General features: G+C 35.6%; 1 protein-coding gene across 1 annotated transcript in view; it reads right to left on the bottom strand.

The window, feature by feature from the left end:
* Positions 1 to 2,505: 2,505 nt before the first annotated feature.
* The window catches only part of tmem161b (transmembrane protein 161B), a 31,587-nt gene continuing 15,670 nt past the window's right edge, over positions 2,506 to 18,422 (bottom strand). Inside the window, exons 3-12 of the mRNA XM_038269831.1 lie at positions 17,764 to 17,844; positions 15,795 to 15,892; positions 15,518 to 15,674; positions 14,911 to 15,062; positions 14,749 to 14,809; positions 13,141 to 13,281; positions 11,990 to 12,103; positions 10,872 to 11,046; positions 6,250 to 6,346; positions 2,506 to 6,164 (exon numbers count right to left, since the gene is read on the bottom strand). Of these exons, the coding sequence (XP_038125759.1) occupies positions 5,869 to 6,164; positions 6,250 to 6,346; positions 10,872 to 11,046; positions 11,990 to 12,103; positions 13,141 to 13,281; positions 14,749 to 14,809; positions 14,911 to 15,062; positions 15,518 to 15,674; positions 15,795 to 15,892; positions 17,764 to 17,844 (1,372 nt within the window). The 3' untranslated portion in view covers positions 2,506 to 5,868. The remainder of the gene's footprint in view (positions 6,165 to 6,249; positions 6,347 to 10,871; positions 11,047 to 11,989; positions 12,104 to 13,140; positions 13,282 to 14,748; positions 14,810 to 14,910; positions 15,063 to 15,517; positions 15,675 to 15,794; positions 15,893 to 17,763; positions 17,845 to 18,422) is intronic.

Raw genomic sequence — 18,422 nt, 5'->3', positions numbered from 1 at the left:
AAGATTAAAATAATCTGAGAGGAGCGGTGATTACTTCAAGGGCAGCCAGTCATTTCATTTCTCAGGCACAAGGCAGCAGATTTCAGGTTTTAAGGAAGATGAGATGTTAACAGTGTTTGCAAGGACAGGGTCACATTTTCTTTGCCCGTTTTTCTCCGTCTGTGTTGGTGCTGGACCCTCTGTTAATCGTGAAATAAATAATGAAAGCCTCAACATTGGCCGTTTGTGAATAAGCTCTGGCATAAGTTGGGGGAAAAAAGTATCATATTAACTGTTGTTCCCAATCACTGAAAGACAAAACAAATGAAATATGGCACTGAAAATGTGTTTAATACCATGTAGTAATATTTATTAAATGTATTTTTAAAAATGTGTTTAACATATATGTCACTTGATATCAATACACCAATATGTTCTTGGCACGGCCTGCAGTCTGCTTTACTTTTCCTTTTTTATTAAAACACTCTCATACTGTTTATGTATATTTTAAAAGTCGTTTCCATTTATTTTTTAATAAAATGCAACAAAACTCTTCCTTGTTTCTTAGTGCTTTATTTTATGACTATGCAAATGACAAAAACCTTGAATCTCGTTTTCTTTTAAATAAATCAAATCCCTACTGTCAAATTTCACTCATTACTGAAGTTAAATCTTTTGCAAATATGGTTTATTAGTCTGAAATTGCTTAACCTTTAGATGAAATCTTTATGAACATGACAAATACTTTTTTTTACATATCTTCAATTATTATGGATGTCTAATAAAAAAATTAATCAATTTTCTTGTAAATATATAACAAATTAAACTAATTAGTAGTGAAAGCAAGAAAAAAAAAAAGGTCAGTTATACTACACACCAGTAAACACTTTTTTTCCTGCTTTAATTGCTGTGATGGTTTAGAAAAAGAGTGATTGAATGTTTTATATTAAGATTGCTATGATCTCACTCAGCCATTCTATAATTGGCATTCTGAGAAAAAAAACACCTTTCCAAATGCTTTTTTTCGTTCTTTTAATTGAAAGTATCACTGAAAAGGAAAAAACACCTAAAAATTGGTAACAGGAGGTCAAGCAATGTAAAGTGCTCTTTTCGACCATTCATGAGAGAAGGTCAGGTCAATCAAGTAAGTATGGCTGCTGCTTCTCACAATCAACATTGGGATGGGTTAGCCCTTCTGTGCTAGACAGAAAGCCCGCTTTTGTAGCGTCGACCCCTTCAGAAGCTTCTCGGTTCCTCATGCTGTGTTGTGGTGATGAAGGGGTGGGGGTCTCTGCTCCACGGCGCGCTGCGAAGAAGGGCCCTCTGTGAAAAGGCCCCACTCAAGAGGAATAAAGGAGCCTCTCCAGTGGTTTGTTTTGGAGGCTGTCTTATTGATCTGTCTACCTATGAGTGAATGCATTGGCCCAGTTTTCCCGCTCATGTGGACAATGCCACTCGTCCTGTATTAACTGCCCCAATGTTGTTCCCAGCGAACAGCGTGCATTGAGAGGAGTTTTGGGAGTGTTTGTCAATTTTATCCCTAAGTCTACAAATCTTTCCCTGGAGAATGGAGACAGTTAACAAGGAAAAGCAAATCAATGACCACTGACTGCTTAAATCAATATTATAGATTGAACAAGGACATGGAGCATTTCATACACACAAAGGTCTAACACAATTACCATTTCATTTTCCTAACTGAACCTCTTGCATCAGATACGGAGGTTCTGAAATATCACTCATATATGTCCATTATGTTTATATCTCGGTAACTTTGCTCTAATATCTTTGCTTTTTGCTCACCAAGTGGAGCTTTCTAGGTGAATATGCATCTTAAGAGAAAGTGCTATTGAGGACAATCCCTAAACAAAGGATCCATTTATTTTTTTTTAAACAATCATTCAAAATATATCTGACATGCTTTGCTTTGTTTACCATCTTCATATTAACAATGGGCATATAAAGTTCCCATTTCCTGTTTACTGAGTTGAATAACATGTTTATTTTTGTCTGTCACTTTGTATAGTGGTCTGCTGTGTCCCTTCAAATCTTCGAGGAGAAAAGTAGCCGTACCTAAACAGATCTAAAATCATTCCATGCCCTCACTACTAAAGATATATTAAAATCTTACCAATTTTTTGTTTTTATTGAAACAAAACAATTCCTATTCCCACAGAATTGTGGTAACAAGAACACAAAGAGAATAGTCAGGTGAGGTTAAAAATCTCCAAAACTTGCTGTTAGAAAGCTGTTGCATGATGGTTCAAAAGTCTGTATTACAACCTAATCTACATTAAATCTGCTCTGGGGTGATGATCTGAATGATCTTATAGATAAAATAAAAGCATATATATAAATATATAACTATATTCACATTTTGGTTTCTTTTGTTGTTTGGTAACAAAGTTTATAATGAAAAAAGGGGAAAAAATTTATATTTAGGGATTTCAATTCAAGTCGAATCCAAGGACCTCATAACCACATCCGAGGACCTTACAATGACGTGTAAAATAAAAAAAAGTGACATAGTAAAGAAGATAATTTATTCAAGACAAAATCTAAAGCAGAAATAAATACATGAAACAATGTCTGTTATTTTAGTTTGTGAATCGAAAATAAGTAATAAACATTTTCACTGGTAAAAAAAAAAAACAACAACCTGAAAATCATCAGAACCATTCATCTGAACAGTGAATTCTGAAAATATCCTAAATATATTTCAACTACCCAGACCAAGAGGTTAAATAAAAGTTAATCTGTCACTGATTTGTCAAACACAAAGAAAAAAAAATAGCCATTTTGCACTTCAATAATAAAAAACAATTAAATTGAAATGTTCATAGGCTTCAGCAAATAAATACAAAACCCCCCAAAATCAATGGAAAAAACGATTAGGTCAAATACCAACATTAGATTCAGATTAAACACATTAGACAAGGAATGTGTGGATTGCAGTGATGTGGAGTTAATGATGGGGTAAAATCAACTTAAATCAATTAATTATAAAATTAGGCAGGACTGATACATTCACTATGAGCATATTCCCCACTGTTTCCAACAGATACAAACTAAAGCCAACACAGAAAAAGAAATTGATATGGTGTTGCTAGAATATGTAGTTGTGTATAACACTTAAAACTGGAGTTAATAAACCAGAGCTCAATCAAAACTGAAGCTCAAACGTAAAGAGTTGGACCAAAGAGAACTTAAAACTTTGCGTCCTACTTCCTAACAACACCGGGCAACCATGTTGGCCAGGAAGTCAACAGCACATGACTTCTTGTGCGCATATTTTCCTTCCAACCTAACACTTTCCACTAAGATCTAGTGAACACCTGTAGTCTTTGTTTGAACCAAAACTACAGTAGTATTCCATAATGCACCTAGTCAGATCTCCGGAAAACTCAAGGCCTCAGTGTTCCAGTGCAGTTTCCTACAATAGCAGAAATACAACCTACAGCAACTTAGCAAAAGATTGTTGGGTATTACGATCTTTACTTGGCACAATTTTAAAATGTATATTTGTGAACCAAAAAACAAACAGAAAAACCAACAAAAACAAACACGTTCTTCAATTTGATGGTTAAGAAAAAAAAAAAAACGGAACAAACTGTGCAATCTTGACAGCAGCTGACTCTTTTCATCAAAATGCCCTTTGAGTATAGCGCTGACGAACAGCTGAGAACACGAAACCAGCAGACAGGGACATGATGCCGGGCGCCGACAGAGCCCATGTTGGTCTACCATAAAACCGATTCATCTTATCACACACCTACTAAAATGGCTCACGTAAAACCATGAAAGCAACAAACTAAACTTGAAATACATCAGAAATCCTTTTTATTCTTTTTAAACTCAGTCAACCACCTGAACTTCAGGGCAAGGAAGTATGGTTTCACTTTGCTCTTTGGTGAGAACAGCTCTTGTTTGCCATGCTTTCAACCTCAGTTAAGATTCTCTGGTCCTTAATATAAAGTTTTAAGACTATGTGAGACACTTCAGGTACAAAAAGCAGGTCATTTTGTTAAAGAAAAAAAAATTCTAACATTTAAAGACAGAACTAATAACCCATCTTTGTACCAACTGTCATTTGGTCTCGACCTTCTACCAGTTTACATCCATGTGTTCGATATAAAGTAACAGTTAAATTCATTAGGTAGTTAACTAATTATTGCAAATATAAATTAAACAGTTAAATATATAATTATATTGGAGGTTTAGATCCCTTTTTTTGGCCAGTTATGACACATTATGATCTGCGATTAAAACCATAAGAACTATGAGTAATCCCCAGCAGCGAGCTAATATCTGTCAAAGTCACAAGACATTTTCTTACAGTACACTATGAGTGGATTACAGAGTATTTATTTGAATCACTGGTCGTCAAAGTGGGTAAATATAGCCCCTAAGTTGGACAGAAAGTGATGCATGTTGAACACGTTTCACGACAAAACGACCTCTTCTCATATCCTGAAAAAGTCAGGTAGAGAAACATTAAGTCCTGGTGAAGGGGAGAAATGTGGAAGCCTGTTTTAGCCACTATCGGAAAAACCAACAACTTATATCTCATAATGATGTCATAGCTATAGCTAAGTCATAATCATGAGATATATCTTTTTATTGGCGTTTTACAGAAGGGCGGAAATGACCAGCACTTAAGCAAGACAAAAAAAAGGTGAACAAAGTAAGGTAGATATCAGTTTCCCAACAAATACAGAAAAAACAAACTACTAAAAAGACATTAAAAAGTGTCTGATTACTACAATCCAGATTTAAATGTAGCTTCTTTACAATGCATTTAATTTAAACTGAGGCTTTATCTACCCTGGTTCCCAGATTGTATGTCTGTGTCTGCCCAATCATACTCCATAGTTCCAGAAAGTTTTCAAATAACTCAGGCATTAGCAAGTTACTGGTACCAAGTCAGTACCAAGGATTTAAAAACTGCTAAAATTTTCATTTATTATTTATATTGAAATTCCTTTAAAACCAGAGAAAGTGTCCAAGGAGCCATTTCTCCAGCGCTATGGAGCCTAGAGTAGCATTATAAACAATATGTTCTGAGAGCTTAACAGCAGTAGGAACTTCTGATTTCACATAAAAAAAAAAGATTATCTATTAAATTTTTTTTATATTCATTTTACAGTATGTTATTCAAACTGTGGTGTTATTATTTTCATACCATCCCGAGCCTGATGCTCTATTTTAAAAATGACCTGACAACCATTAAAATAAGAGACTGTTTAAAGGTTAGGATAACATTTTTAAATCCTATTCTGACTGATCTGCATTGAGCAGTAAATAAGCTACATTTAGGATTATTATTATTTTTTTTTACAAAACATGAATCTGAATCCGTTTAAGATTAAAGACTTATAACATGAGGGCTGCTGTGAATAAATCAGATTAGCCCCCAGTTTCTATAAAACAATGCAGAATTGCATGAAAGTCCACATTTTAAAAAGTGTCCACTACAATTAACAACTGTTTTATCATTCAAATTCATAAAGATGTCTGTAGTATTTATTTTTTAAAGCTATGTCACTTTAGTGATGAAATTAATTTATTTCTCACAATTTATGATTATAAGCCTTATAAAGACTTCCAGCATTTGCTGCTCAAATTAATAAAAACATCACTTTTCTACAAGTAAAATCAAAAGTTCACAGTCATCTGTGGAGGAAGCACTGGGAATAAAACCAAGAGCTGAGCTTTGATGATATGATCAGTTGTTCTGAGGCGGTCAGAGACGAGGAGGAGTAAGAATGGAGGAGCAGAGTCACGAGTAGGCCTCGGTAGCCCCACATAAAGTCTTTGTCAGTCCGTTCCCAACATACGGTTGTAGCACTGTAGAGGTTTAAATGCCGCATTTTAAGTTTGCTGCTGCTGTTATGCTGCCATTAGATACTGGTGGTAGAAGAGGCCAAAAATAGAGGTGGAGAAAAGACAGGCAGCAATCCACCAGGTGAAGAAGGAGAAGAGGCCTCTGAAAAGTAGGGGGCTAAAAACAGTCCGTAAGCCCCCCAGAGCCATTGAAAGTTGGGCCACAGATGCCTGGGCTCCAGTTTCCACCACTGTATCTGGTTTTGGATTTGCTATTTGTTCTGCCCCAAACACAGAATCAGGGTTCATATTATGGAGGCAAGGCAGGTCTTCTTCTGGAAAGATCAACCAGGAGTGACCACCTGTAGCGAATGGGAGGATTGCATTTTGTTATAGAAAACAAAAACAATTGAACAAAATTTTAAAGGATAAATAGGAGTCACTCACCTAAAGTTTTTAGCAGCAAAGTTGTATGTAGCAACATCACCAGTGGTGCCACATACTGTAGTGCGATTACGCACAAGTAGTAAAAAACACGTGCAATCTAGAACAGGTAGAACATTAGTTCATAATGTTTCTGCACAAAAACAGCCACAACAATCTCCATGTGTAAACTTTAGACAATACAGATCCCTACAGCGATTCATATTATGGTAATATCTAGGGCTGCAACAATGAATCGATAAAATCCATAAAAATCGACTTTAAAAGCGTTGGCAACGAATTTCATGATCGATTAGTTGTGTCGCGCGATTAATGCGTCATCCGCCGCCGTCGTCATTGCCGTGGGGTAGAGATGTCCCGATCCAGGTTTTTGCACTTCCGATCCGATACCGATATTGTTTTTGGACTTCCGATCCGATACCGATACTGGCCGATACCAGCCTATTCAAGCATGCATTTAAGTTTAAGTTAAAGTATTTAGCCTTAGTTGTAAGACTCATGTTGAAAAGGGTTTTAGTACTCTTGATAACATCTAGCCAGCTGAATTAGGTGAGATTGAATAAAACACAATGCTTGGTAACAACAAACGTACCTGTTTATTAAGAGATAAACACAAACTGGACAAAATTATGAATAGCAATCTGAAATTGCACAGTGAACAGTAAAACCGTAAACAGTTAAAGGTGCAAGTATTACTGTAAGTTTTAATAAAAATGCAAAACAGACAAGAGTGGAAAATATTCTATTAACTTAGAATCAGGACTCTACTCTTGAAAAAAGACACTGCTTAAAAAAAAACAGTGCAAATAACAGTGAACTATTACACAAAAATGCCTTATACTCCCCAATCTCCTCCACACCTAGTCTCTATCTACACATCATGCAGGATAAAATAATCCCACACGGCTGACCACGGATCCCCTTCCCCGCTATCTTCCAATTCACCTGTTTTAATGGTTAGGCCGGGAGACAGACCCAAAAAGACCTGTGGGTGTGTTGAAGGTGTTCTGGAAAATGCGGACCGGATTCGGGGAACACTGGCGCAAAATAGTGGAATGGATCGTTTCAATCGGCGAAACTGGAAAATACGGACCGGATTTTTTTTTAAAAACTGGATCGGCAGTCTGGATCGGCATTTTTACATTCTTTGCCGATTCGCATTTTTTTGCCAATATCGGCGTCCCGATCCGATCCACGTATCGGATCGGGACAAGCCTACCGTGGGGCGCCTCCCCCATCCCAACTCCGCTCCCGCAGGAGTCCCTCTCAGCGCTGCAGTCAGAGGATGTTTACCCTCAGCGTCCAGACTGCAAATGAAGCGCGCATGCGCCGGGTTGACGGCGCAAATTGATCACAATAATTAAAATAGCCTGTGCTTTGTAAAGCGAAAAAAGTCGTAACATGCAACTTTTGTAAAAACAAATTAACATGGCGCGGAAGCACCGCTGTTATGATGCAGCACCTGAAAAGGAAACACGTTGGAGCCTTCGATGGCAGTGAAGAGAGCTGATCAGCAGGATGAGCGACCATGTTTGTTTCGTTTTAAAGTGGGGAAACGTAACGTTAGTTTCTCAGGTAGCTCATCTGATGCTTTCCTTACAGTGTTAGTAGGTTACAGACAGTGATAAGGTTGGCTACTTATTTTACTTTTAATTTCATTTGAATTAGCTTAAGCAGCGTTTATATTTTCTTTATAAAAAAATTAACTTGCAAATTATGAGGGCAAGGCTTTTAAAGTTTAAATCTTCTGGCAAAGATAAAGTAAAGAAGATCCTGCAATTTATGGAAGTAAAGCAGAATAAAATCAAGGAAGATCAGTAATATGTCTATTAATTATATGCCACATTCCCATGTAAATATCTGTCTTTGGAGGATGTGTTTTTTAGCACCCCTAGTTCTCTCATTTTTATTCCAAATACAATTTATAATTTGAATCACAGGGCTATTTTTATCTCTATGGTTAAGTATTTTCTCAAGTAGCAACTTTAACTGCTATACTTTCCTGTCTTAAAAGGCAGAACTCTATTAGTCTAAAAAAACCTCATTTGTTGAAATGGTGGGACCTATTGTTTGAACCCCTTAGGGGCTTTAAAAAACAAAAATGTCTTTTTTTGCACCTTATGAAACAAAGTACCCTATATTTTGTGGATGTACAGCTACATTTCTCATGTAAGTTTGCGTAGTTTTAACACAAACATTTATTTTTCATATTGCACCTTTACAGTTAATGAGCAACCTGTACTTGTGTGCTTGTTTGTTCTGTCTAAAATGTTTATTTTGGAATAAAGAGGTTAGTATAAAAAATATTTTTTATCCGATTAATCGATTAATCGAAAAAATAATCGGCCGATTCATCGATTTTTAAAATAATCGTTAGTTGCAGCCCTAGTAATATCACAATCTAGTAGGTTCAATTTCACAAAGGGGCTTAAAAAAGATAAATAGGGCAACTTTGCTAAACCTGTTTTATTATTTTTTTTAGACAGCTTAAATGAGCCCCATGGATTTCTTAACATCTATTTTTTCTATGATATGTTAAAGTCGTAGGGAAACGGCTGTTCCAACCATTGCATTTCCAAATTCTCCTGAGTGGTGCCCGATTTACACGAGTGAATAAAGTGAATGTGATTGGTCATTTATCAAGGGGGCTGGATTGTTGCGGAAGAAGGTTCGCAAGCATTTTGGGTTTGGCCAGTTTGCCAGAAGCATCTTGCTAACCAGATAGCAACTTAGTGCTAGCAGGTTCCTAATGGGAAATTACATTGGGACCAAGTAAATTGGTGACTTAGAAACAACACTGTCAGGAACGCTATGGACAGCGAAAACATGCAAGAGGAGGAGAGTTTTGTGTCTGAGGTCATGGATGAGTCTCCTCTGTCACACATTTTGTATTTAGAGGAGGAAAGCGGGGACAAAAATGTTGTGGAAGAGGACGCCAGGGCGGCAGAAGCTTGGTTTGGTGTAAAAGGCTTACAGCCGTACATGTTTGAGCCGTTGCCTCGCAACGCTGCCAGTTCTGCTCTATGCCTGCTGAAGACACAGACGTCCATCCGACGTAACTCAAGGGTAAAGTAAATAATTCTTATTTCAACCGTCGCGTATATTAGCTGCAACAACTGAATCAAGATGCTATGACCGAAAACAAATTGATTGACAGATGACAGTTGATGCATGATTGGCCGAATTTAAGTGTACAAGCTGACGTATAACTAACTGGCCTGCATAAGATGACGAAATTTTTTTTAAAAATAGAAATTTTCTAACTTTTGGGACAATATCAAGTGATAAAGAGTACATTAATAAACATGTTTAAGCCAGAATGATTTAAAATTCAAATATGACTTCCCTTTAAGACGTGCATGTGGCTCATTTAAGTTGTTTAAAAAAAAAAGGAAAAATTTTGAGCGAAGTTGCCCTATTTATCTTTTTTTAAGGTTTGTTATAAAATTTATCTAGATCTGAAATTGTGGAAGATTGATTTTTTATTCTTTCTATGTAACATTTGTTCATCTTCCCTTAACAACACCAACCAAACCACAGAGGGTGGCTGTCACTGACTGGAGAAAGATTTACTTTTTGAATTTCTCAATAGCTGGTTAAAAAAGGGCCAATCCAAAAAAATAAATAAATCAATAATAAAAACAAAATGAAAAAAATATCCCCTGATTTTAGTCACCCGATTTCTCTCAAAGTTTCTCTTCTGCTTTAAAAGCTCCTTCCCTGCTCTTGCTCTTTATGCACTGGCAGCTCTGTCCTACTTGCAGGTGGACCTTTTTCTGTACGCTCAGGTCAACTTTTGTCACTTTTCTGACAGGAGTACTGATATGCTTTAAAATGAAGAATGTGAAGTATGAGCTAAGTTTATGCTAGCTTCACTGTTTCTATTGAGTAAAGTAAGACTTGAATTAACTCTAGTTTATAGGTGAACACAGGCATTTAAACTTCTTTGCAGTTTGAGGCTTTTGTAAAGCATCATCTGTCCAGCATTACAACGGTAGAATTTTCCTGAAAAGTAATCAATAACAAGCAGTTTATCTTCTCAGGTTGGTTCCCACCTCAAAGTGACAAAAATTGACATGAGCGCCCTGAAACAGGTACACACCTGACATTACTGGTTCTGTGGCTGCATCCAAAGCATATAGTTGCTACGGCGGTTGCTATGACATGCGCTCGGATTTGGCTGAGCAATCTGATCACATTTTTTGGCCGTTTGTTTATGATAACTGTCAGGTCTTCGCTGTTAAAATACGAAAGGAGCTTTCCTCTTAGCTATCTTTTAATCCCATCTTTAAATAAAACTTTTCATTAGAGTATTTATTATGCTTGTGCACTTATTGCAGAATTCTGACTTCATAAGAATGCAAATACTAAAACCACAACATATTTACATTTACCAAACTATTTTCATAAAACAATGCATAAAACGGTCAGTATTTTTCAACTAAGTAAGCATATTTTCAAAACCGTTTTAACTAAAATATTTATTATTCTAGATTTTACTGATAGAAAGTAATAGATATTTATTTTTCAAGCAGGTGCAGTATGAAGTATTTTATAAAGGAAGCAGTTGAGGTTTTGTTTAAATACGGCAAAACATGAACAAGAAGCAAGAACAAAGTAGTTACCATCTTCTGCAGGTCAACTGTGCTTATCCGTCCTGCCTCCTTCTTCATCTGGTCCACACCCTTTTGTGCCAGATTGAGGTAGGCCTGTAGGTGATGTCTCATCATGGCGAGTCGGAGCACACACATCAGTATAATAAGCCATAACCTCAACGTATCAAATGTCTCCTCACTCATCCTGGTATTAATAGGAAGGCGGATATAAGGGAGGAGAAACAAAAAGAAAACTAGTTTGTTTTTTTTTCTGGTTCGAAAAAACATCATAAAGCTCCATCTGGATAGTAAGTAGAGATGCTGAGAGAGAAAGAAATGACGAGGGGAGGAAAAAGAGACACAAACAGCTCAGAGGAAAAAGCAAGAGAGGGTGAAATTGAGGTATAAAAAGGTGAAAAGGGGGTAGTGTAACATGAAATTAAACTTAATCAGGTTTGACCTTGATGTGTATAACAGACTATGTCAAAGGCAGAAGAAAGTTAGATAGGAGACAGACTTCAAACAACAAGTATAAGACATGTTAGAATTAACGATGAGAGTTAAGATAAAAAACAAAACTGTTTTGTCAATAATATATTTGCTTTTGGTTTCATTCAACTGTATGAAGACAACGTCTGCATTGTTGTCACTTCATTGAGGGACTAAACTCAACATTCTCCTACTTCTCATTAAAAACCTCTAATCTGTATGGAAACATTAAACTGTATCGTATAAGATCATATACCGGTAGATCTACAGTACTCAGAAGCTGACTTGCAGCAGAGAGACCAGAAACTGGTGAATTAAACTATATTAAATCTCTTAAACTCGTCTTATCGTGCAAATGTAAAGCACCTCTAATTCATTAGAATCTCTGCTGCTAAGATATTACAGTCAGCAGTCATTCTGTAATAGAAAGTTACAAGTTTCTACGTTGACAGTTCATATGAAAGTTACTGCAATATTAGGCAAAGTTGCATAACATTACAAATTAATCAGAAGTCAACATTTACACAATTTCTAATGTAGATTTTATTTTTGGAAATGTATTTTTGCCGATAAGAGAACTAAATATGATTTTTACAGTATTTAAAAGAAAAAAAGCAGTATATAGTATTGTATGGTAAGGACATGATACTTTTACTTACAAAGGCACACTCTCCTTCCCAAGAGTGGGATTCAGTATGTAGTCCTTGGTAATAGGCTTTACCCACAGCAGGACCATAATGAGAGGGGAAAGGAAGTTGATATAAAGCAAAGTTCTGTGAAACAATTAAGAAGCAGAGACATCTGGTAAACAGTGCTGCAAAGCTTTATCATTCTGACCTAGTGTATTGTTGAAAAGCTGACCTGGAGTCTTTCATTTTAACCCTAATGTCCTGCTTTAGAAATCTAACCTTCCCCTGTTACAATCATGATAAACAAACTCTATCTTAATTATAACTGAGCTGAGGAGGAGGATGATGGAGATCTACAAATAAACAGTGATAGTGCACAATGGCTTTGACAGTGGATCAGTGAGTAACGCTGCGGAAAGATTGTTAGTTCGATTCCAGCTTCCCCTGGTCACATGTCGATGTGCCCTAAGGCAAGGCACATTGCTTACTGACCTGCAGATCGGTGTATGAATATGTGCGCATTAGTGAATGTGTTTGGGTGAATTTGACTACAGTAAAAAGTGAACTTCAGTGGAGGACGAGAAAAGCACTGTTATAAATAAAATCATTTACCACTGAAAATGGGAATGTTTTGTTTGCTTTAGCGATGCCAAATTCAGGAAAAAAATAACATGGAAAAAAAAACAGAATAACCAAAACAAGAATCACTAGAACAGCATAAGCTCACAGTCTTTAATCTTCTTGCTTTCTGTGCCATCCACCACAGAGTTAGTGGTTCAATTCACCAGTGAAGCCTTCTAAATTTTACAGTGGCAAATTTAGACTTTTACTTGTTTGTTATATTTTCAGTGTTTCACTTTTTTGCTGTCCAATCTCCATAGCAGTACTAATTCAGTTACTCAAATTGAGAAAAACAAAATTTTGCACAAGTTACTTAACTTCAAATCTATTCTGCTCTCCTGAAATCTCCAGTGGTACACATAGAACTCTCATTTTAATAAGGGTGTCCACACCTCTTTTGCACCCGTTATCTGTTTTGCAAACATCAAACATGCCCACAAATTCCACATGCAATCACTTCACAAGCAATTTAGCGTTCCTTATTTGGAATCTTAGTATTTCAGCCCCAAGGGTAATATGAAACCTACTGCAGAAAAAACAAGATGAAACCAAAAACTCACTGTGTAAATTTTGCCGTGGTTAGATTAAGTGCATCTAGGTGCATCTGGGCCAATCGTAGGCCAGGAAACGTAAGAAAAGCTCCAATCAGAGAGCAGAGAAGGGCCAGGATCAGCTTGAAGGTGAGTTTAGATATGGGGCCCCTGTGAGAAATAAAAGGATGTAGTTTAAAAATTCTCATCCAAATGCCCTAAATGTAACCAAAAAGCAAAAGCAAAACTCTATGATGACATGATTAGGTAAAAGTTGCACACAGGCAAAACTGCTGAGGGTGTGGGGTTCCTCATTAGTATTCATTAATACTTTGCAATTTATGTTAAAAGACAGCAAGCAGATGTAAACCATTCCTAAGCATGATTAGGTCCAAAAACACTACATTTCAAGGTTGCAACTTACAATTATTTTGCTTACAATCTGTCAATTATTTTTCCTATTAAACAATTAAGAATCGGATTGCGAAAGGTTCTTTAAACGAGGTGGAACTCAAACTTTTCCACTTGAGGAGTTCTAGATAGAGCATATTAACAGATTAACAACTTTTTTAATCTTGAATGCAAAATGTTTACATATGTTTTTACAATCCTGGTATAATTACTGCACTAAGTGGGTTCCTCTGTCAGATAAAGGAATGTTTTACAGTCTCAATACTCAAGCTAACGATTTATCGATTACTAAAATAGCTTATGATCATTTCAATAATCAGTTAATCACGAATATTTCGAATAATTGTTTCAGCCCTACTACATTGACATTTGCTAATATAAAATGTTTGAAATATACAAAAAGAAAAAAAAAACAGCCTGCTAATAATTATAAAAATGTATAGAGTAAAAAACAAAAAGGCTCATGCAGTTTTGAGACCATATTATGTAAAAGGCTTTGTTTAAAAAAAAAAAAAAAAAAAAAAAAACAACTAGACGGTGAGAGAGCAAAATGTGAACTCATATGTATAGTATAATACAGTATAACACTCATAAGGTATTTTAGCTTTTAATTTAATAATAATGTTTCTGATTGTTGGCTAAAGAACATTTGTAAAAGACCATTTAAAACAATCTTCACACATCAGTGTTTCAGTACCACGGACAGAGAACATGGACATTAGTTAAAAAAATAAAACAGCAGCTCAAACTCAACTATTAGCACAATTGTTATATGGTTTAAAACGGTTTTAAATCCTCTAATATCGATCTCATTAATGGACCTGTAATTTATGTTATTTTGGAGTTGTCTTTTCATTGACATTTTGGAAATTATGTTTATTTTAATGTTAATGTTTTCATTTGTATGTCCAGCACTTTGAGGACCTTTGTTATTTTAAAAGTGCTTTAGAAATACAGGCTATGAGTAATGTTAATATAACATTGAGTATACCAAGTAAGTTGAAAAGCCTAAAACAAGCTCAATATGAATGTAATACTGTTGGATTAGTTAGATGAAGATTAGATCATGTATTTAAACAATCATGGTCATTTTAGGCGTTAATGTCAGAGCTAAACAAATAATGCTAAGATTTTTTTTTAAATAAAAAGTGGCACAGATGAATAATTTTCCACTATGTTAGAACCCCCTTCAACTACAACTATATGCACAAAAACATAAGTACTTACTGTGAATCTAAGCCCTGATGCTCTAGAAACTGTTGAGCACTGTCAGAAAAATTTGCAAAACCTGAGAGTGAAGAAAGATTAAACAGTGACTCGCCATAAGAAGTGAAAAAAGGCTGTCTACTCTTTGAAGTAATTTTTTAGAAAAACTTTTGATGCACTGACCTGTCTCCAGACCAAACTCCAGATAGTTTTCGGTGACAATGAGAATAATCATTGCTTTGACAAAAAAAAAGAAAGCAAAGGTTATGCAGAGGGAGCGTTCGCCTCCTTCCTCTAGCTTGAAGTAGTGGGCCGTGAGGGATGAAAGGATTTTACTAGAGAAAAAAAGCTGTCAAGGAAATACACCGAAACATAAACTAAATATATTTGTTTTTTAAAAACTTTTTCACTAATTAAAACTGAAAAATATGAAGGGATCTGTATATGGAACCTCCTAACTCAAATGGTTTAAAATCACCTGTTGTTGCAGCTGCAAGTCTTTTGGGATAGCTCCCATTTTCCTCTCTAGATCCAGGTTTATAAGACTAGATAGTCAGTATATGTAAACAACTATTGCCAAATTTAGCCACAAATGCCTTCTAGTCATTTCATCTGCATGCACACAAACTGGAAAGTCCTAATCTTCTCTATACAGTAGACTACAGCAGTTTAACCCTCCCTATTGGTGGTCTACAATGTAAAAATAAATAATAGATTTTAGCAAGACATCTAATGGATGGATTTCCGATTAAAATTAAGAATGAGAAGGGAGTGGATGATGAAAGGATACATGACAAAGGCGAGTACAAGTAGGCACCAGACCACGCTGATGTTCATCTCCCCTGAGGGCTGGGCCACACTGTAGTAAAGCTCTGTAATCAGATACACTGCTGTAGCTGCTACTGTGAAATCCACCAGCCACTGGAACTCAGGAAAGTAGTACAATGCTAAGGGAGAAAAGAAGAAATTAAAATTACTATACTATTTAAGTGTTAATGCAATACAACGTAAAAACATAAATAAACTTTGTCTGAAATTCTCTGGGTTGGAGAAGTTTGAAAACATACCTAATGTGTCGACTTCTGTGATGCATTTTGTCTCCAGTTGCAGGTCTATGTCCTTTGGAACCGTTAGCGGTTTATTGTCTATGTGACCATTGTACTTCCTAGTACATGAGGATAGCACCAAGAAAATCAGTGTTAACATTAAAATACAAAGAAACATAGACAATCTCAAAGCTGTGTAAAAACACAAGGAGTAAAACTGGGTTTACCACACAAAATGAAGACAATAATTCAATATCAACATGTATCATAATAAAACTTTATTAAAACTGTGATATGACATTTCAGGTGTTTCAATATACATTACAGCAAATGCTTACCGAATTTGTCCTTTACATTCTGAGTTTTCTGTAGAGTCTATTGAGGAACAGCACTTTCTTTTTGGAAGTTCTTCATAAATGCCATTTGTAAGCCGTTTTTTAAAATGCTTTCTAATAACAGTCCACACTGTATTAATATTTAATGTGCATGTATTTTTAAAATTAAACATCCTGTACCTTTTACCTGTACCTTGCTGAACGGAAGAGCCCCCTCATATGTTGCTCAAAATGTACGATACTTAGATCGACCAAATCTGAACTAAAAAAAACAAAATTACCTTGAACATTTTCTAACATACATTTTGCGATTCCTGTAACTTGACACCTTGCTCTTATGAACCTTATTAGGACTGAAATTAACGATTTATTTGCAAATCGATTAATCTGTCCATAATTTTTTCGATTAACTGGTTAATAATCAGATGGCCAAAGGTTCTTTAAAGAAGTTTTTTTTTACAAAATTAAACCAGGTGAAACCAAAACGTTTCCATTTGAGGAGTTCTGGATATAGCATATTGGTAGACAAAAAACATTCTTTTTTTTTTATCTTAAATGCAAAATGTTTAAATTTTCACAATTTTGATATAGTTACTGCTCTATGTATGTTGCTCTGTACACTAAATGCATATTTTAGAGTGTCTATAGTCCAGTTAACGATTAATCGATTACGGAATAAGTTAACAATTATTTCAATAATCAATTAATCATGATGAATCTGATTAATTGTTTCAGCCCTATACCTAATAAAATGTAATATAATGAGCTAAAAGTTCCATTACACCCTTCAATCATTAGCCTCAGTGCTGCTAAGGTTGGGTGTCACAGGGTTTAGAAGTTACTTTTAGAATCAGGAACATTATAATCAAAGTAGGCTAGAGATTTTTCAACTTTGTATTCATTATTACTTTTTCTCTCCCATCTCCAAATTCAGAAGCCTGAGGATTATAGTAATCTTGAATGAGCCTATGGCAAAAAAAAAGTTGAGTAGTCCTTCGTGACAAATACCAGAGGCCTCTTTCATGTTAACAGAGGGAGGTCAACACTAACAGGTGGAGAATAGAGAAAAACTGCGTACATCCTGGACTCAGAAATACAATGCCACCGTAAGACGCTAGCACCAAACATGCCCTTGACAGATTTCATCTATGAGACACCTCACAGGAAAAAAAAAAGGATTAGCTCCACCCCTGACTGAGGGAGTCACTCTGGTAACAAAGAAAATGGAGTTGATTGAAAAGAGCTGAAAAGGATAGTGGTCCATCTTTTTTCTTAAAGGAATTATTGAACATGTGGTGCTGGAGAGACTTGACCTGCCTCTGACAGGGTCAGAGAAAGGACTACAAAAAACATCTCTAGTTCAGATATACCATGTGGTATGGTAAGGATTAACGTCAAGATACCTTATTCAGATTCACTCTGCCAGGGTAGGTGGGTGTGGGGTGCAAAGCAGAAACAGCTAGTAAACTAAACAGATGGTATAACATTTTTTCGGCATAAATGAAACCTTTTCGGAGATGAAAAATAATTTAAGTCGAAAACAATGTTTAGGAATAAAAGTCTCTCTATTTTAAAAATATATTGCTTTTATAGGAACTGCAGCATTCTACACCATTACCTTTCAGAATAGCAGCCCAAATAAAAAAGTATCCCACCTGTCTTTCCGTTTTTGTCCCTTTTGTTTACCAGCCAGGTTCCTCAACTCATCTTCTGTGGGATGTTGATACCACCGCAGACTGCAGAAAAATAAAAGGGACAAGATGTTTTGTCAAACAGTGAAATACAGCCGCAAAGAGTCAAAAGCTACAAAACAAAGCAGATGTTTTTGTGGATATAATACATGTTTACAACAGATTAAAGCAAAATGTATCCAACTATGTGATCATTGAGCAGAAAGTAGATTAAATTTGTTCTGAAATAAGTTTGGATTTAGAAATACTGCATTAAAATGAATCAAATTACCACTGTGTGTTTATTAACCCTGCTTTTTATGAGAAGTACATTTCACCCATTGTTTGTTACTTTTAAATCCATCACTATCAGAAATATTTAAGTTTCACTGAAAACTATGATTTATAATATAAATCATACATTTTACAATTTCACTTTAAAAAAACAAAGTACTCAGTGCATAATGACAACAGCTTAGTAACTGTGACACAGTCGATACATACATATAATACAGTCACTGCACATTGAAAGCTTCCTAGAGAAAACTTACACTTACAAATTTCTTTCTGATTAAAAAATAAATAAATAAATCAAAAACACACTGATCCTCATAGTTTAGAGCCAAGATATTCTTCCAGTTTCC

Source organism: Cyprinodon tularosa, unplaced genomic scaffold (assembly GCF_016077235.1).
Source record: "Cyprinodon tularosa strain WSP-4 unplaced genomic scaffold, ASM1607723v1 ctg74, whole genome shotgun sequence".
In the NCBI taxonomy this organism is placed as follows: domain Eukaryota; kingdom Metazoa; phylum Chordata; class Actinopteri; order Cyprinodontiformes; family Cyprinodontidae; genus Cyprinodon; species Cyprinodon tularosa.
The sequence above is the reverse complement of the archived record's forward strand: the minus strand, read 5'-3'. Positions and strand labels throughout refer to the sequence as shown.